Here is a 13130-nt window from a genome sequence, read left to right as displayed (position 1 = left end):
TCTGCACTGACAGCGTGGAGCCTACTTGTGATTCTCTGTCTCTGTCTCTCTTTCTCAAAATAAATAAATAAACTAAAAAAAAAAAAAAAAAAAAAAAGGAAGCCATTGGAGGTTTTTAAGCAGTGTACTGAAATGATTGGGCCCAGCTTTGAGAAAGAGCAATCTAGCAGCCATCCAGGTCATAAGTTTAGAAGGGGCCAACAGTGGAGACAGCAAAAACAGTGAGCAAAGTCCCAAAGGTTGGATGGGGACTAGGAAGATAGAGTCAGGAGAGATTTGGGAAGTGAGATGATACAATGGGGTGCAAATGAAAGCAGGCAGCACAGATCAGAGTGCCCTGACGGGTGAGACAGCCCTCTTGGGAGGCTTTCTTCCTTATGGGAGCAGGTGACCAGGGTTGAGCCCTACGCTCCTGGTGGCAGTTACAATAGATGTGTGACGGGGAGAGACACCCCGACCCATCCCGACCTCCACCCCTGTTCAGGGCATATGTAGCTGTGGTTGGGCCAATGCCCAGCCTTCTTCCTGCCACAAGTTTGGATCTGAAGAATCTAAAGCTTCCTCTAATCCCTCCATACCCAGGTCAGCTTGTTTTTGTTTTGTTTTTTTTCTTATAACCTCTCCCCCCTTTCTTCCCCAATAGTTTTATTGTTTTTGCATGTTGAAAATTTTTCAAAAAATACAGACAAGTATTTGAAAAGAAACAAAACTTCACACATAATCCCATATTCAGAGAGTAATACAGTGTTACATTTTGATATCTATCCTTCCAGCACAAGAATAGGGGGTGTATGTTTATATCTTTTATTAAAGGTATTTGGACTTTTGTTCAACCAAAATATGATTATTCCAGACACACCATTTTGTAATTTTGTTTATTTCACACTATGTCCCACATAGCTCTCAATGTCAGCAGAGATATAAACCATTTATTTATTTACTTTTAGCTTATTTTATTCATTTTGACAGTGCACACGTGCACAGGAGGGTGGGCAGGAAGGGGGCAGAGAGAGAGGGAAAGACAGAATCCCAAGCAGGCTCTGCATTGACAGTGCAAATCCCCACAGGAGGCTCAAACTCACAAACAGTGAGATCATGACCTGAGCCAAAATCAAGAGTCCGACACTTAACCCTGAGCCACCCGGGTGCCCTGAGATATAAATCTTTTTTTTTTTTTCTTAAGTTTATTTATTTTGAGAGAGAGAGAGAGAGAGCATGGTGGGGTAGGAGTAGAGAGGGAGGGAGAGACAATTCCAAGCAGGCTCCGCACTGACACAGAGCAGAGCCCAACACCAGGCTGGAACCCATGAACCATGAGATTGTGACCTGAGCTGAAATCAAGAGTCGGACACTTAATTGACTGAGTCACCCAGGCGCCCCGAGATATAAACTATTTAAATGGCTGCACAGTACAAGCACACCTCAGAGATACTATGAATTCAGTTCCAGACCTCTGCGATAAAGCAAGTATCTCAATAAAGCGAGTCATGGAGGGTTTTTTGGTTTTGGTTTTGTTTTTTGGTTTCTCAGTACATATACAAGTTATGTTTACACTATACTGTAACCTATCAGGTGTGTGATGTGATAACATCATACCTAAAAAAATGTGTAAATAAATAATAAAAATAAGTTAAATAAAAATTAATGTTCGTACTTTAAAATATTTCATTGCTGAGTGCCTAGTCAGTTAAGTATCCGACTTTGGCTCAACTCACAATCTCACGGCTCATGGTTCAAGCCCCATGTCAGGCTCTGTGCTGACAGCTGAGAGCCTGGAGCCTACTTCGGATTCTGTGTCTCCCTCTCTCTCTGCTTCTTCCCTGTTCATGCTCTGTCTCTCTCTCTCTCTCTCTCTCAAAAGTAAATAAATATTTTTTTAAAAATTTAAATATTTCACTGCTGAAAAATGCTAACCATCATCTGAGCTTTCAACAAGTCATAGTCACTGATCACAGATCATCATAACAAATGTAGGAAAAGTTTGAATACATGATTACCAAAATGTGAACCACAGACACAAGGTGAACAAATGCTGTTGGGAAAATGATGCTGATAGACTTGCCCAACACATGGTTACCACATACCTTCAATTTGTAAAAAAGGAATGTCCACGAAGTACAACAAAGCAAAATAAAGCAAAGTACAATTAAACAAAGTACAAATAAAGCATAAAATGAGGTATGCCTGTATTCCATTTTATGAATGCGCCATAATTCATTTAACCAGTACCTTATTAACTTAGGTTGATTCCATATTACAACAACAGTATTGTAAACATCCTCATACCTCTTTGTACTATTGTCCATTGATTTCCTTAGGATAAATTTTGGGACTACTGTGTCACAGTAAACATTCTACATGAGTATTGTGATGTCATGGTGGGCTTTCTTGGTCTTTCTTCAATCTGATAGACAAAAACAGCTCATCTCAAATTTGCATTTTTTTATAAACATGTTTTTTATTTTTATTTTTTTTATTTTAAAAAAATTTTGTAATGTTTATTTATTTTTGAGAGGGAGAGAGAGACAGAGCATGAGCCAGGGGATGGGTAGAGAGAGGGGGAGACACAGAATCTGGAGCAGGCTCCAGGCTCTGAGCTGTCAACACAGAGCCCGACCGACACAGGGCTCGAAACTTGTGAACCCTGAAATCATGACCTGAGCCACCCAAGTGCCCCAACATGTTTTTATTTTTAAAAGTAGGCTCAGGGGCACTGGGGTGGCTCAGTCAGTTAAGCAGCTGACTCTTGATTTCAGTTCATGTTATGATCTCACAGTTTCGTGAGTTCAACCCCCCACGTCACGCTCTGCACTGACAGCAAGGAGCCTGCTTGAGATTCTCCCATTCTCTCACTGTCCCTACCCTACTTGCAGTCTGTCTGTCTCTCAATAAATAAATAGACTTAAAAATATATTAAATATACATAAAAACAAATATATGTAAAAAATAAATAAATAAATAAATAAATGTAAGCTTCATGGCCAACATGGGGCTTGAACTCACGACCCTGAGATCAAGAGTCACATGTTCTACCAACTGAGCCAGCCATGCACCCCATCGAATTTATATTTTTGAGGACTCGGGAGGTCAAGTATTTTTTGCATGCTTTATATGCCATTGGTGGTTCAGCTTTTGTGACTCCCCATCCCTATTCCTTTTCCCATTTTTGTGTGTCTTCCATTTTTTCCCACTCCTTTATTATAGATTAATGATATCAATTGTCAGAATTTTTGTTATAAATTTTTTGCTGGTTTCTTACAGCAGGTTTTCTCTGCAAGGAAAAAAATAATTTTTTTTGGCATTCAAATTTATTTGATTTTTTTTTTTAAGATTTTATTTTTAAGTAATCTCTACACCCAACATGGGGCACAAATTCATGACCCCGAGATCAAGAGTTGCATGCTTTAACAACTTGAACCAGCCAGGCACCCCTGCTGGTGCCATCAAATTTAATGGACTTTTTCTTTATACTTTCTAAGGTATTGTCCCCATCTAAAAATTAATGTAATTTTTTAAAAACTGGTTTGGTTTTTTTTTTACATTTAAATAACGTGTGTCATTTGTTTTGACATAGTGTGAAGTGGGAGTCTAGGTTTCTTTTACAAATAGTAAACCAGTTTTCTCAATGTCATGTAGTAAATATATTTTTCTGCTAATTTGGAATTTCACCTATATCACGAGTGAAATATCCAAAATCAACTGAAGTTTATTTCTGGACTCAGAGGTCTAGTCTCTGAATCTCTCTATTCCTATGCCAGTAACACAGTCTTTAATTTACCAGAGCCACATAGTATGTTTTACATTCTAGTCGCTCACCTCCTGCCTACTTTGTTTATTTCCTTTTCAGATATAGTTCAGGCTGTCCATTCTGCCATGTGAACTTGAACATCACTTTGTTAGATTCCAAAATAAAAACTCAATTGTGACTCTTATCAAATAATAGATATGATAAAGCATCCTGTTCTGGTCTTTTTCTATTTTTATTTTATTTATTTTTTACTTTTTTAACGTTTATTCATTTTTGAGAGACAGAGTGTGAGCAGGGGAGGGGCAGAAAGAGAGGGAGACACAGAATCCAAAGCAGGCTCCAGGGTCTGAACTGTCAACACAGAACCCGACGCAGGGCATGAACCCACGAGCTGCAAGATCATGACCTGAGCTGAAGTTGGATGCCCAACCAACTGAGCCACCCAGGCACCTCTTTTTTTATTTTTAATTCTGTACTGTTATGGTTACCGTTATTTAAGAGACAATCTGAGGGAACCTTTAAGGAGTCCTCTCAAATGACAGTAGTAGCCTGCTTCATTCATTTTTAGTTTTAAATAACATTGGAGCTCCTGGATGGCTCAGTCAATGAAACCTCTGACTCTTGATTTCAGCTCAGGTCATGATCTCAAGGTCATGAGATTGAGCCCAGAGTCGGGCTCCTCGCCAAGTGGAGCCTGCTTAGGATTCTCTCTCTCCCTCTGCCCCTCCCCTGACTGTGCGCTCTTGCTCTGTCTCAAAATATTTTTTAAAAATCTTAAATAGCATTTCCATATGTAGGTCTGTGCTCACAGTGGAATTTTATTAAAAAAAATTGTTTTTAATGTTTATTTTTGAGACAATGCGAGAGACAGAGTGCAAGCAGTGGAGGGGCAGACAGAGGGAGACACAGAATCTGAAGCAGACTCCAGGCTCTGAGCTGTCAGCCCAGAGCCTGACACAGGGCTCCAACTCACGAGCCGTGAGATCATGACCTGAGCTGAAGTCAGACACTCAACCCACTGAGCCACTCAGGTGCCCCTGGAATTTTATTTTAAATTCCAGTATTGTTAACGTACAGTGTTACATTAGTTTCAGGTGTATGATATATGATCCCACACTTCCATGCATTTCCCTGGTTTGTTCTTTAGCACAGTGCCTCTCATATGTCACCATGAATGTTTGCTACTGATGTCTGAGGGATCCTTTTTCTCATGTTCAGAAAGTACTGTGCCAATCTAATTTATTTTGCATTTTTATTATAAATGAGCATGCAGTGCCATCACATACCTTTTTTTGGCATCTTTTAAAATGTCTTAGCTTTTAACCCATAAATATAACTGAATTCATTCATAGGTTTCCTTTTGTGATATTATCCCTGCATTCCTCAAGTAAACAGGGTTTACAGGAGTGGTCATCATGTGTTACTCTTCTAGTGTCCTCCTAGATTCAACATGTCTGTGGTTTATTTGGAAATTTTGTGTTTCCCTGTATTTGTGACACTGTTCTCAGTTTTCCTTTACTGTACTGTCTTTGCCACTTTGTGGTGTCGGAATGTAACCTCATAAAATAAGCTGGATAATGTTCTTTTCTGTATTCCTGCAACTATTTATTAGACCAGGAATGATTTTTTCCTCTGAAGGTTTGTAAGAACTTACTGGGATGATCTCTTCAGCTTTATGGGTTTTTTGGTCCTTAGTTGTTTGACCACTTACTTTTTCATTTAGCTTTTGGTCAATGTATTGGTTTCCTGTGTCTTAGGACATTTTTTTATTTTTATTTTTATTCATTTCTTTTTTTGAGAAAGAGAGAGAGAGAGAGAGAGAGAGAGAGAGAGAGAATACTAAGCAGGCTCCACGCTGAGTGAGAGCCAGACACGAGGCTTGATCTCACAATCATGAGACCATGACCTGATCCAAAATCAAGAGTCACCCAGGTGCCCCTTAGGACAATTTTTTAGTAATTTATATTTTTCCAAAAGTCATATATTTCATTCAGGTCTATTGGTTATGAGAGTATTCTCTTAAGCTTCTTAAAATCTCACTTTTCTCATTGGCAGTGTTGTGCACTTGCTAAATCTTGATCATATTTGGTGGAGATTCGTCTGCTATATTGAACTCGAAGAACCAGCTTTTACATTTGATCTTTTGCTCTTGATTATTTCTGCTTTGGGAGGAGGGCTTTATTTGCTTTCTGATCCATTAATGTCTACTTTGAGTATTAATCCTCTCTCCTTTCTATTGTTGAGGGTTTTTTGCAGTTGAAAATGTACTTTTTTTTTTTTAATTTTTAACATTTATTCGTTTTTAAGAGACAGAGACAGAGCATGAGTGGGGAAGGGGCAGAGAGAGGGAGACACAGAATCTCTGGTGCCCCAAAGTGTACTTTTTAAATTAAATTTTATTATTTTTTTTAAGATTTTATTTTTGAGTAATCTCTACACCCAATGTAGGCTCGAACTCACAGCCCCAAGACCAAGAGTCACATGCTCTACTGACTGAGCTAGCCAGGCCCCCCCGATTTATTATTATTTAATTTTATTACAAAAGAAATGCATGCTTGCTGAAAAAAAGTTCATACAGAAGCATATCAAGTGAAGAATGAAATTCAAACTCCCCCCCCCCCCTTGATCCCTTTCGTCCCCATAGACAGTGGTAAATATTGAGGGGGAAAATCTCTCTAGAAACAGTTCTACTTTTTCTATGCATTTATGTATATGTGGGTTTGTTTCATATTAAATCCTTTCTTGCTCCCATTTCTGGATGACGAATCAACAGCCAGGTAACCAATAGCAATCACTGTATCTCAGCGGTTGCTGGACAGAGAGAGGCAGGCGCTTCTGGATTAAGAGCTCTGTGCAGTCAGATTGGTGGCTGGGGCAGCAATCACTGAAGGCCTCTTCTCTCGCTTATCTGTCTTCGGGCTGAGAAGGTTCAGGGAGCTGGGACAGGAACCACAGAGGCTTCTCAGGCACCCCTGTCCTCATGTGGTCTCTCCATTTGGTGTCCAGTATGGTAGCTTCAGGGTAGCCGGACTTCTTCCGGGGAAGCTCAGAACTTCAATGTTATATGCCCCTCTAGGAAGAGCTAGGAAGAAGCTTGTGTTGCCTCCATTAATATAGCTGCAGAAGTCACGGCATCATTTCTGCTGCTTTTTACTCAAGACAGACACTGAGGCTGCCCAGGTTCAAGGGTCAGGAATGTAGGTTGGTGGGAGGTGTGACAGAGAAATTGCAGAAACTCTCACACATGGCTGTGGCTTTAACAAAGTGGTATTACTGTAAAGGGTAATGCTGTACATATCACTCTGGGACTTCTCGTTTTCTCCTGGAGCTTTCTTCATGTCATTATGTCATACATCCACCCACTGCATTCTTTGTGATGGGTGCATGGGGCTCCATGACATGGCTATTACACGACTGATCAATATTTCTCTACTGATGGACGCCATTTTCCCAGTTTTCATCTCCCTCTCTCTGTGCCCTCCCTGACTTGCACTGTCTCTCTCTCAAAAATAAAGTTAAAAAACATTAAAAAAAAAAAAAAAAAAAGAAGAAGAAGAAGAAGTGGCTTCACTTACTCATGCTGTAGCAGACAGTGGCAGACCAGGCTCTCATTCTCTCTCAAGAGCTTTATTTCTGGACAAAGCCCTTGACATTCAGATGTGAGGGGCTCTGGTTCTCCCTCGTTCACAACAGCAGAGTATTTCCCCTGGAAAATGAGATGGGACCATTTCACCACAATTTAGGGAAGCGGGGGGTCAGAATGTCAGTTAAGGTTACCTACCACCTTAGTCTAGCTACCCAGGCCTCTTTTTTCTTTTTTTTTGAAAGAGAGCATGAGCAGGGGGCACCTGGGTGGCTCAGTCAGCTGAGTGTCCAACTTCGGCTCAGGTCATGATCTCACAGTTTGTGAGTTCAAGCCCCACGTCGGGATCTGTGCTGACAGCCTGGAGCCTGCTTCAGATTCTGTGTCTCCCTCTCTCTCTGCCACTTCCCCACGCGCTCTCTCTCTCTCAAAAATAAGTAAACATTAAAAAAAATTTTTTTTTAAAAAGAGAGAGAGCATGAGCAGAGGAGGGACAGAGAGAGGGGGCCAGAAGGGACAAAGGATCCAAAGCAGACTCTGCTCTGACAGCACAGAGCCTGATGGGGGGCTCGAACTCATGAACTGTGAGATCATGACCTGAGCTGAAGTTGGATGCTCAACCAACTGAGCCACCCAGGCGCCCTCCCTCCCTTTTTTTTTTAATTGCTCTATACCCAAAGAACTTCACTGATCTTTGTCAACAACCTGCTTAGTGAATAAATACACAAAACTAGTCTTGACGAGAGGGTAAAACTTCAGAATCTTCCCTTAAATCCTGATTTGTGATAAGTTTTTCTTCTAGAAGTTGGCGGGGTTCTCTCTCTCTTGGTTTGTTTGTTCAGTTGATTACTATTTTTGTAGAGGTGGTCAGCCCGACTAAATGTGTGTAGGAAAGAGACGGGAAGGTAAATGCCCTGAATTTTAAAGATGTATGGTTTATGGAAAACAGAGAAAATTTCTCCTATTTAATACTTGTACGTTTTGTGTCGATCAGGTTGGAGTGATCGATTTTTCCCTCTACCTTAAGGATGTGCAGGGTCTTGATGGCGGCAAAGAGTAAGTAACTGCATGCCTGCTGCTGTTCTTCACAATTTTAATGAAATTCTGGGAAAGAATGCTACGTTTGTTTTTGCTTTGTTCAACCTTTTCATTTTCAGCAGGAATTTTTTAGTCACGGAGGTAATATATGAATGTGCTCATTGTGCAAGGAACTAAGCTCTGCAGGGTAGAAAGGAATGTCCCCATTCACATTGCCCCCTCATCTCCAGCTCAATCCCGTGCCTGCTCCTCCCTCAGAGGAAGCTGCTCATGTCTCCTTTCACACCTTTTTTAAATGCCTTGCAGGTGTATATTTATTGGTTGTATAATTTGCCTTATGGTTTGTTTGAATATAAGTGGGATGGTACCATTATAGGTACTCCCATATATATATATATATATATATATGTTGCCCTTGGACTCATTCCTTGATCCTAGTGTGTCTTGGATGTCCCTCCATGCCATGCTTATTATGCTCTCCTTCCTTATTATGCTCTCCTTCCTGCTTATTATTAACAAGAGCATCCTTTTAAAGGAGTCATTCGGGGTGGGGTAGAAAACAAAGTGAACAATGTATATAACATGCTACCATTTGAGTTATGCTGAAGAATATGCATCCACATTTATATGTTGTATTTCCACACGCTTGGACCATTTCTAGAGTGGTGCGTAGACACCTACTAACAGTGGCTGTTCTGGGTGGGTGAGGGGAAGAGGGAGTCTCACTGTAAACCCTTGGGTTGTGCTTGAATAGTTTACCGTATCTGTTATCTGTCTCTCAAATGTGTTCTTTATAAGGACTCTCACAGGCCCCAAGCCCTAGCAGCACACCTTATCCGGCAGTGGGAACCCCACAAATACCTCAGGCTTCTTGAGTATAAGGATTCACCCACTTGAAACTTAAACAGAAATATTCTTTTTTTTTTCTTTTAAGGTTTATTTATCTACTTTGAGAGAGAGAGAGTGCGCATGAGCACAAGTGGGGACGGGCAGAGAGAGAGGGAGACAGAGAATCCCAAGCAGGCTGTGTTGTCAGCGCAGAACCTGAAGCAGGGCTTGATCTCAGGAACTGTGTGAGATCATGACCTGAGCCGAAATCAAAAGTCAGACACTTAACCAACTGAGCCACCCAGGAGCCCCCAAAAATTATACTCATAATGTAAAGAAATAGAAATAAACTGATATCTACCAATAGGAGATAATTGAATGAATTACAGAACATTCAAAATATTCCATTCTATGAGATGTTATGGAACAAATTTGACCTACTGGTTATAGTAGACTTAGAGGGATTTCCACAAGGTGTTATCGAATGAGAAAAGTATGATACTGAGAAGGATATATACGGTTGATCCCCTGAACAACATGGGCTTGACCTGCACAAGCCCACTTTTACGCAGATATTTTTTGGTTAAGTACAGTACAGTACTGTAAATGTATTTTCTCTTCCTTATGATTTTCTTAATAACATTTTATTTTATTTCATTGTAAGGCTATAGTATATAATACACATAACATACAAAATACATGTTAATGGACTATGTAATTGGTAAGGCTTCCCTCAACAGTACACTATGAGTAGTTAAGTTTTGGGGAGTCAAAAGTTGCATGCACATTTTCAGCGGTGCAGGGGGTTGGCGTCCCCCACCCATGTGTTGTTCAAGGGTCAACTGTATGTCATTTTTGTAAACAACCCCAAGAAATCCCTAATGTATTTTGTATGTTTTAATTACATACTGTATCTATGTATATAATACAGACAGATACTATGGTCATATGCATATAGGCTCAACAGACTATTAACGTGGGTTACCTGAAAAGCTATGTGAAGGGCAGAATAGGTAAAAGAAAAAAATGTGCTGAAAAACAAATCCAGCACCTGTGGCAAGAACCTGTGTAGAATGATCCCCTGTATGTACATATGTGTATATATATATATATATATATGTAAGGAGATTGGGGGTCAGGGGTGGAGGGGGATGCCTAACTTTAAAATGTTAAAGAAGAGCGCCTGGGTGGCTCAGTCGGTTAAGCATCCGGCTTCGGCTCAGGTCATAATCTCACAGTTCATGAGTTCGAGCCCCACATTGAGCTCTGTGCTGACAGCTCAGAGCCTGGAGTCTGCTTTGGGTCCTGTGTCTTCCTCTCTCTGCCCCTCCCCCATTCATGCTCTGTCTCTCTGTCTCAAAAATTAATAAAAACATTAAAAAAATTTTTAAGGGGCGCCTGGGTGGCTCAGTCAGTTGAGCCTCCGACTTCAGCTCAGGTCATGATCTCACAGCTCGTGAGTTTGAGCCCTTCGTCGGGCTCTGTGCTGATAGCTCAGAGCCTGGAGCCTGCTTCAGATTCTGTGTCTCCCTCTCTCTCTGCCCCTAACCCACTCACATTCTGTCTCTGTCTCTCTCAAAAATAAATAAACATTTTTTATTTAAAAAAAAAATTTTTTTTTAATTAACATCTTTTTTTTTACCCAGGCTAGTCAGCTTTATGTTTTGAAAAGCCTCTGGTCTCCTTTTTTGAGCCATTTCTCTTTCCCTTGAGTATCATAAGCTTGATCTGCCACCTTGAGGGAGGGCCATTTGTATCTGGCTGTCAGTATTTCCACCTCATATGCCAGATGGCTTTCTCTCCTCTTCCCAAATGCCTGGCCTGACAAGGCAGGAGGGTGTCTACAGGAAGCCTGCCCACATTCCTGCATCTCCAAAGGACCTGGCTGCCATCCCCACCACACCCTTGGCCAGCTTTGCTCTGTTCACTCCGGTACCAGGACCAGGCAGACATTATTACTAAGCTCTGACTGTGCCTTAGTTTCATGATGACATTGGTACTTCTTCGAGGTGCCTGGAAGGTTGGGAGATGGTTACAAGGTATTAACCATGTATTAAAGGAATTTCTGTCTTTTTTATGCTGTTTTCAAAAGGCACGAAAGAATTACTGATGTCCTTGATCAAAAAAATTACGTGGAAGAACTTAATCGGCACTTAAGGTAGGACTCACTCCCTTTTCCAGTGTCACAGTTAATTCTCAGTACCCAATAATTGTTCCGTGGAACATTTTTCAGTTGCCATAACTGACCTTTTTTCCAAACCAAGTGAAAAAGGGGTATCATAGCGTGCTTGTGTGTACAGACCAGAGGAGTATGATTTCTCAATAAGGAGCTTTGGGAGTTCTTTGATTCTTTGTTTTATGCAGTTAGACATTGTAGAAAGCAAACAAATTAAGCCTTGAGTCTTCACCCCTCACCCCTCAGCCACCTGGTTGGAAGTGACTGCCATGGGAAGCACTGTTCCTACAGGGAATCCGCACACATCCCTCTGGTGTGTCGGGACAGGAGAAAAGGGCTAAACCCTGACAGCAATTCAGTAGCAACAGCAGGCATCTTTTCTGTGATTTTTTTCATTTTAATTGGAAAGCTCCTGCTGTGTTCCATGAAACACTAGCCGATGGTGGTATTGGTGGAGAATGGGCAGAGATTCACAGTCTAATGTGTTTGGGAGACAGGTTATTCTCTGTATCTCTGAATCCCCTCCGAGTGGGCAGTGCACATAAGCAGTGCTCCAAGGGACAGCCCCGCTGGCCCCAAAAGCCAACGAGACAGCTAAAGGAGCTGGCACATTTCACAGAACGTGCCTAGGGACAGTGCTCCAAGTTCTCCTGAGGCGTGATGTTGGCTGTTGCTTTGAGAGATCCTTGATAGATCCCTCATTTATTGACCGGTTTTGTAAGGAAGAGATGTCAGATTTCATCAGACATTCATTATCATTCAGGCAATCATGACTTTTATCCCTTAATCTGTTGATGGGAGGTTTTTTATTAATAGATTTCTTCATACAGAACCATTTCCAGGTCACAGGAATAAACTCTACTTAATCATAGTTTTAGTAACTGCATCATTTTTGATATGTGAACTGACCTAATTGTTCTGTAGTTTTTCCCCCCTCTGGCACAGTGTCAGGATTATGCATTTTCACAGAATGAATCAGGAGGAGCTTCTGGTTCATGAGCATTATTTGCTCCTTGAAAAAGTGAAGCATGGGGCGCCTGGCTGGCTCAGTCAGTAGATGTGACTCTTGATGTCAGGGTCGTGAGTTCGAGCACCACACTGGGTGTAGAGATTACTTTTTTAAAACAATTTTAAAAAAGAAAACAGAAAATGTGAAGCTCAAAGCCTTTACTGAGGCAAGACTTTGTCAGCTTTTCAGTTTTTTCCTGAGTTGTTTATCTGTGTTTTTTTCTCCTGAGGATGTGTCTTTTTTGGTCATTTATATTTTATTTTTAAAATTTTTTTTAATGTTTATTTATTTTTGAGAGAGACATAGAGCACAAGCAGGGGAGGGGCAGAGAGAGAGGGAGACACAGAATCCAAAACAGGCTCCAGGCTCCGAGCTGTCAGCACAGAGCCCGGCGCGGGGCCCAAACCCACGAGTTGGGAGATCATGACCTGAGCTGAAGTCGGATGCTTAACCGACTGAGCCACCCAGGCGCCCCTGGTAATTTATATTTTCTAAGAAAAGCATAAATTTTAGGGACGTTTTCTATGTTACAGTTGGAATAGAACTGAAAATTACATACTTTAAAGACTTGTAATTCCCTCTATATCTTTTGTGTTCTTTTTTTTTTCATTTTGTCGTGTTTTAATTTTTGTCGTATCTAATGCCTGAACTTTGATTCATTAACCTTGCCAGGTTTATTTCTTTGCCCCCCCCCCCCCCCACTGGCAAAAGGCACCAGGTTAGTGGCAAAAGGTACAGGTTCTCGAGC

At 41.1% G+C, this 13130-nt stretch overlaps 1 protein-coding gene across 3 annotated transcripts in view; it reads left to right on the top strand.

Moving 5' to 3' along the window:
- The window catches only part of RUFY1 (RUN and FYVE domain containing 1), a 58482-nt gene that overhangs the window by 17272 nt on the left and 28080 nt on the right, over positions 1–13130 (top strand). For all 3 annotated transcript variants that reach the window (XR_006714212.1, XM_045485065.1, XM_045485060.1), the window contains 2 exons: positions 8326–8387; positions 11290–11355. Coding sequence is in view for 2 of the 3 variants with exons in the window: in XM_045485065.1 (XP_045341021.1) it covers positions 8326–8387; positions 11290–11355 (128 nt within the window). In the remaining variant the exon portion in view is untranslated. The remainder of the gene's footprint in view (positions 1–8325; positions 8388–11289; positions 11356–13130) is intronic.

This window comes from Leopardus geoffroyi, chromosome A1 (assembly GCF_018350155.1).
Source record: "Leopardus geoffroyi isolate Oge1 chromosome A1, O.geoffroyi_Oge1_pat1.0, whole genome shotgun sequence".
Classification (NCBI taxonomy): Eukaryota; Metazoa; Chordata; class Mammalia; order Carnivora; family Felidae; genus Leopardus; species Leopardus geoffroyi.
Note: the sequence above shows the minus strand (reverse complement) of the source record. Positions and strands in the feature narration are given on the sequence as shown.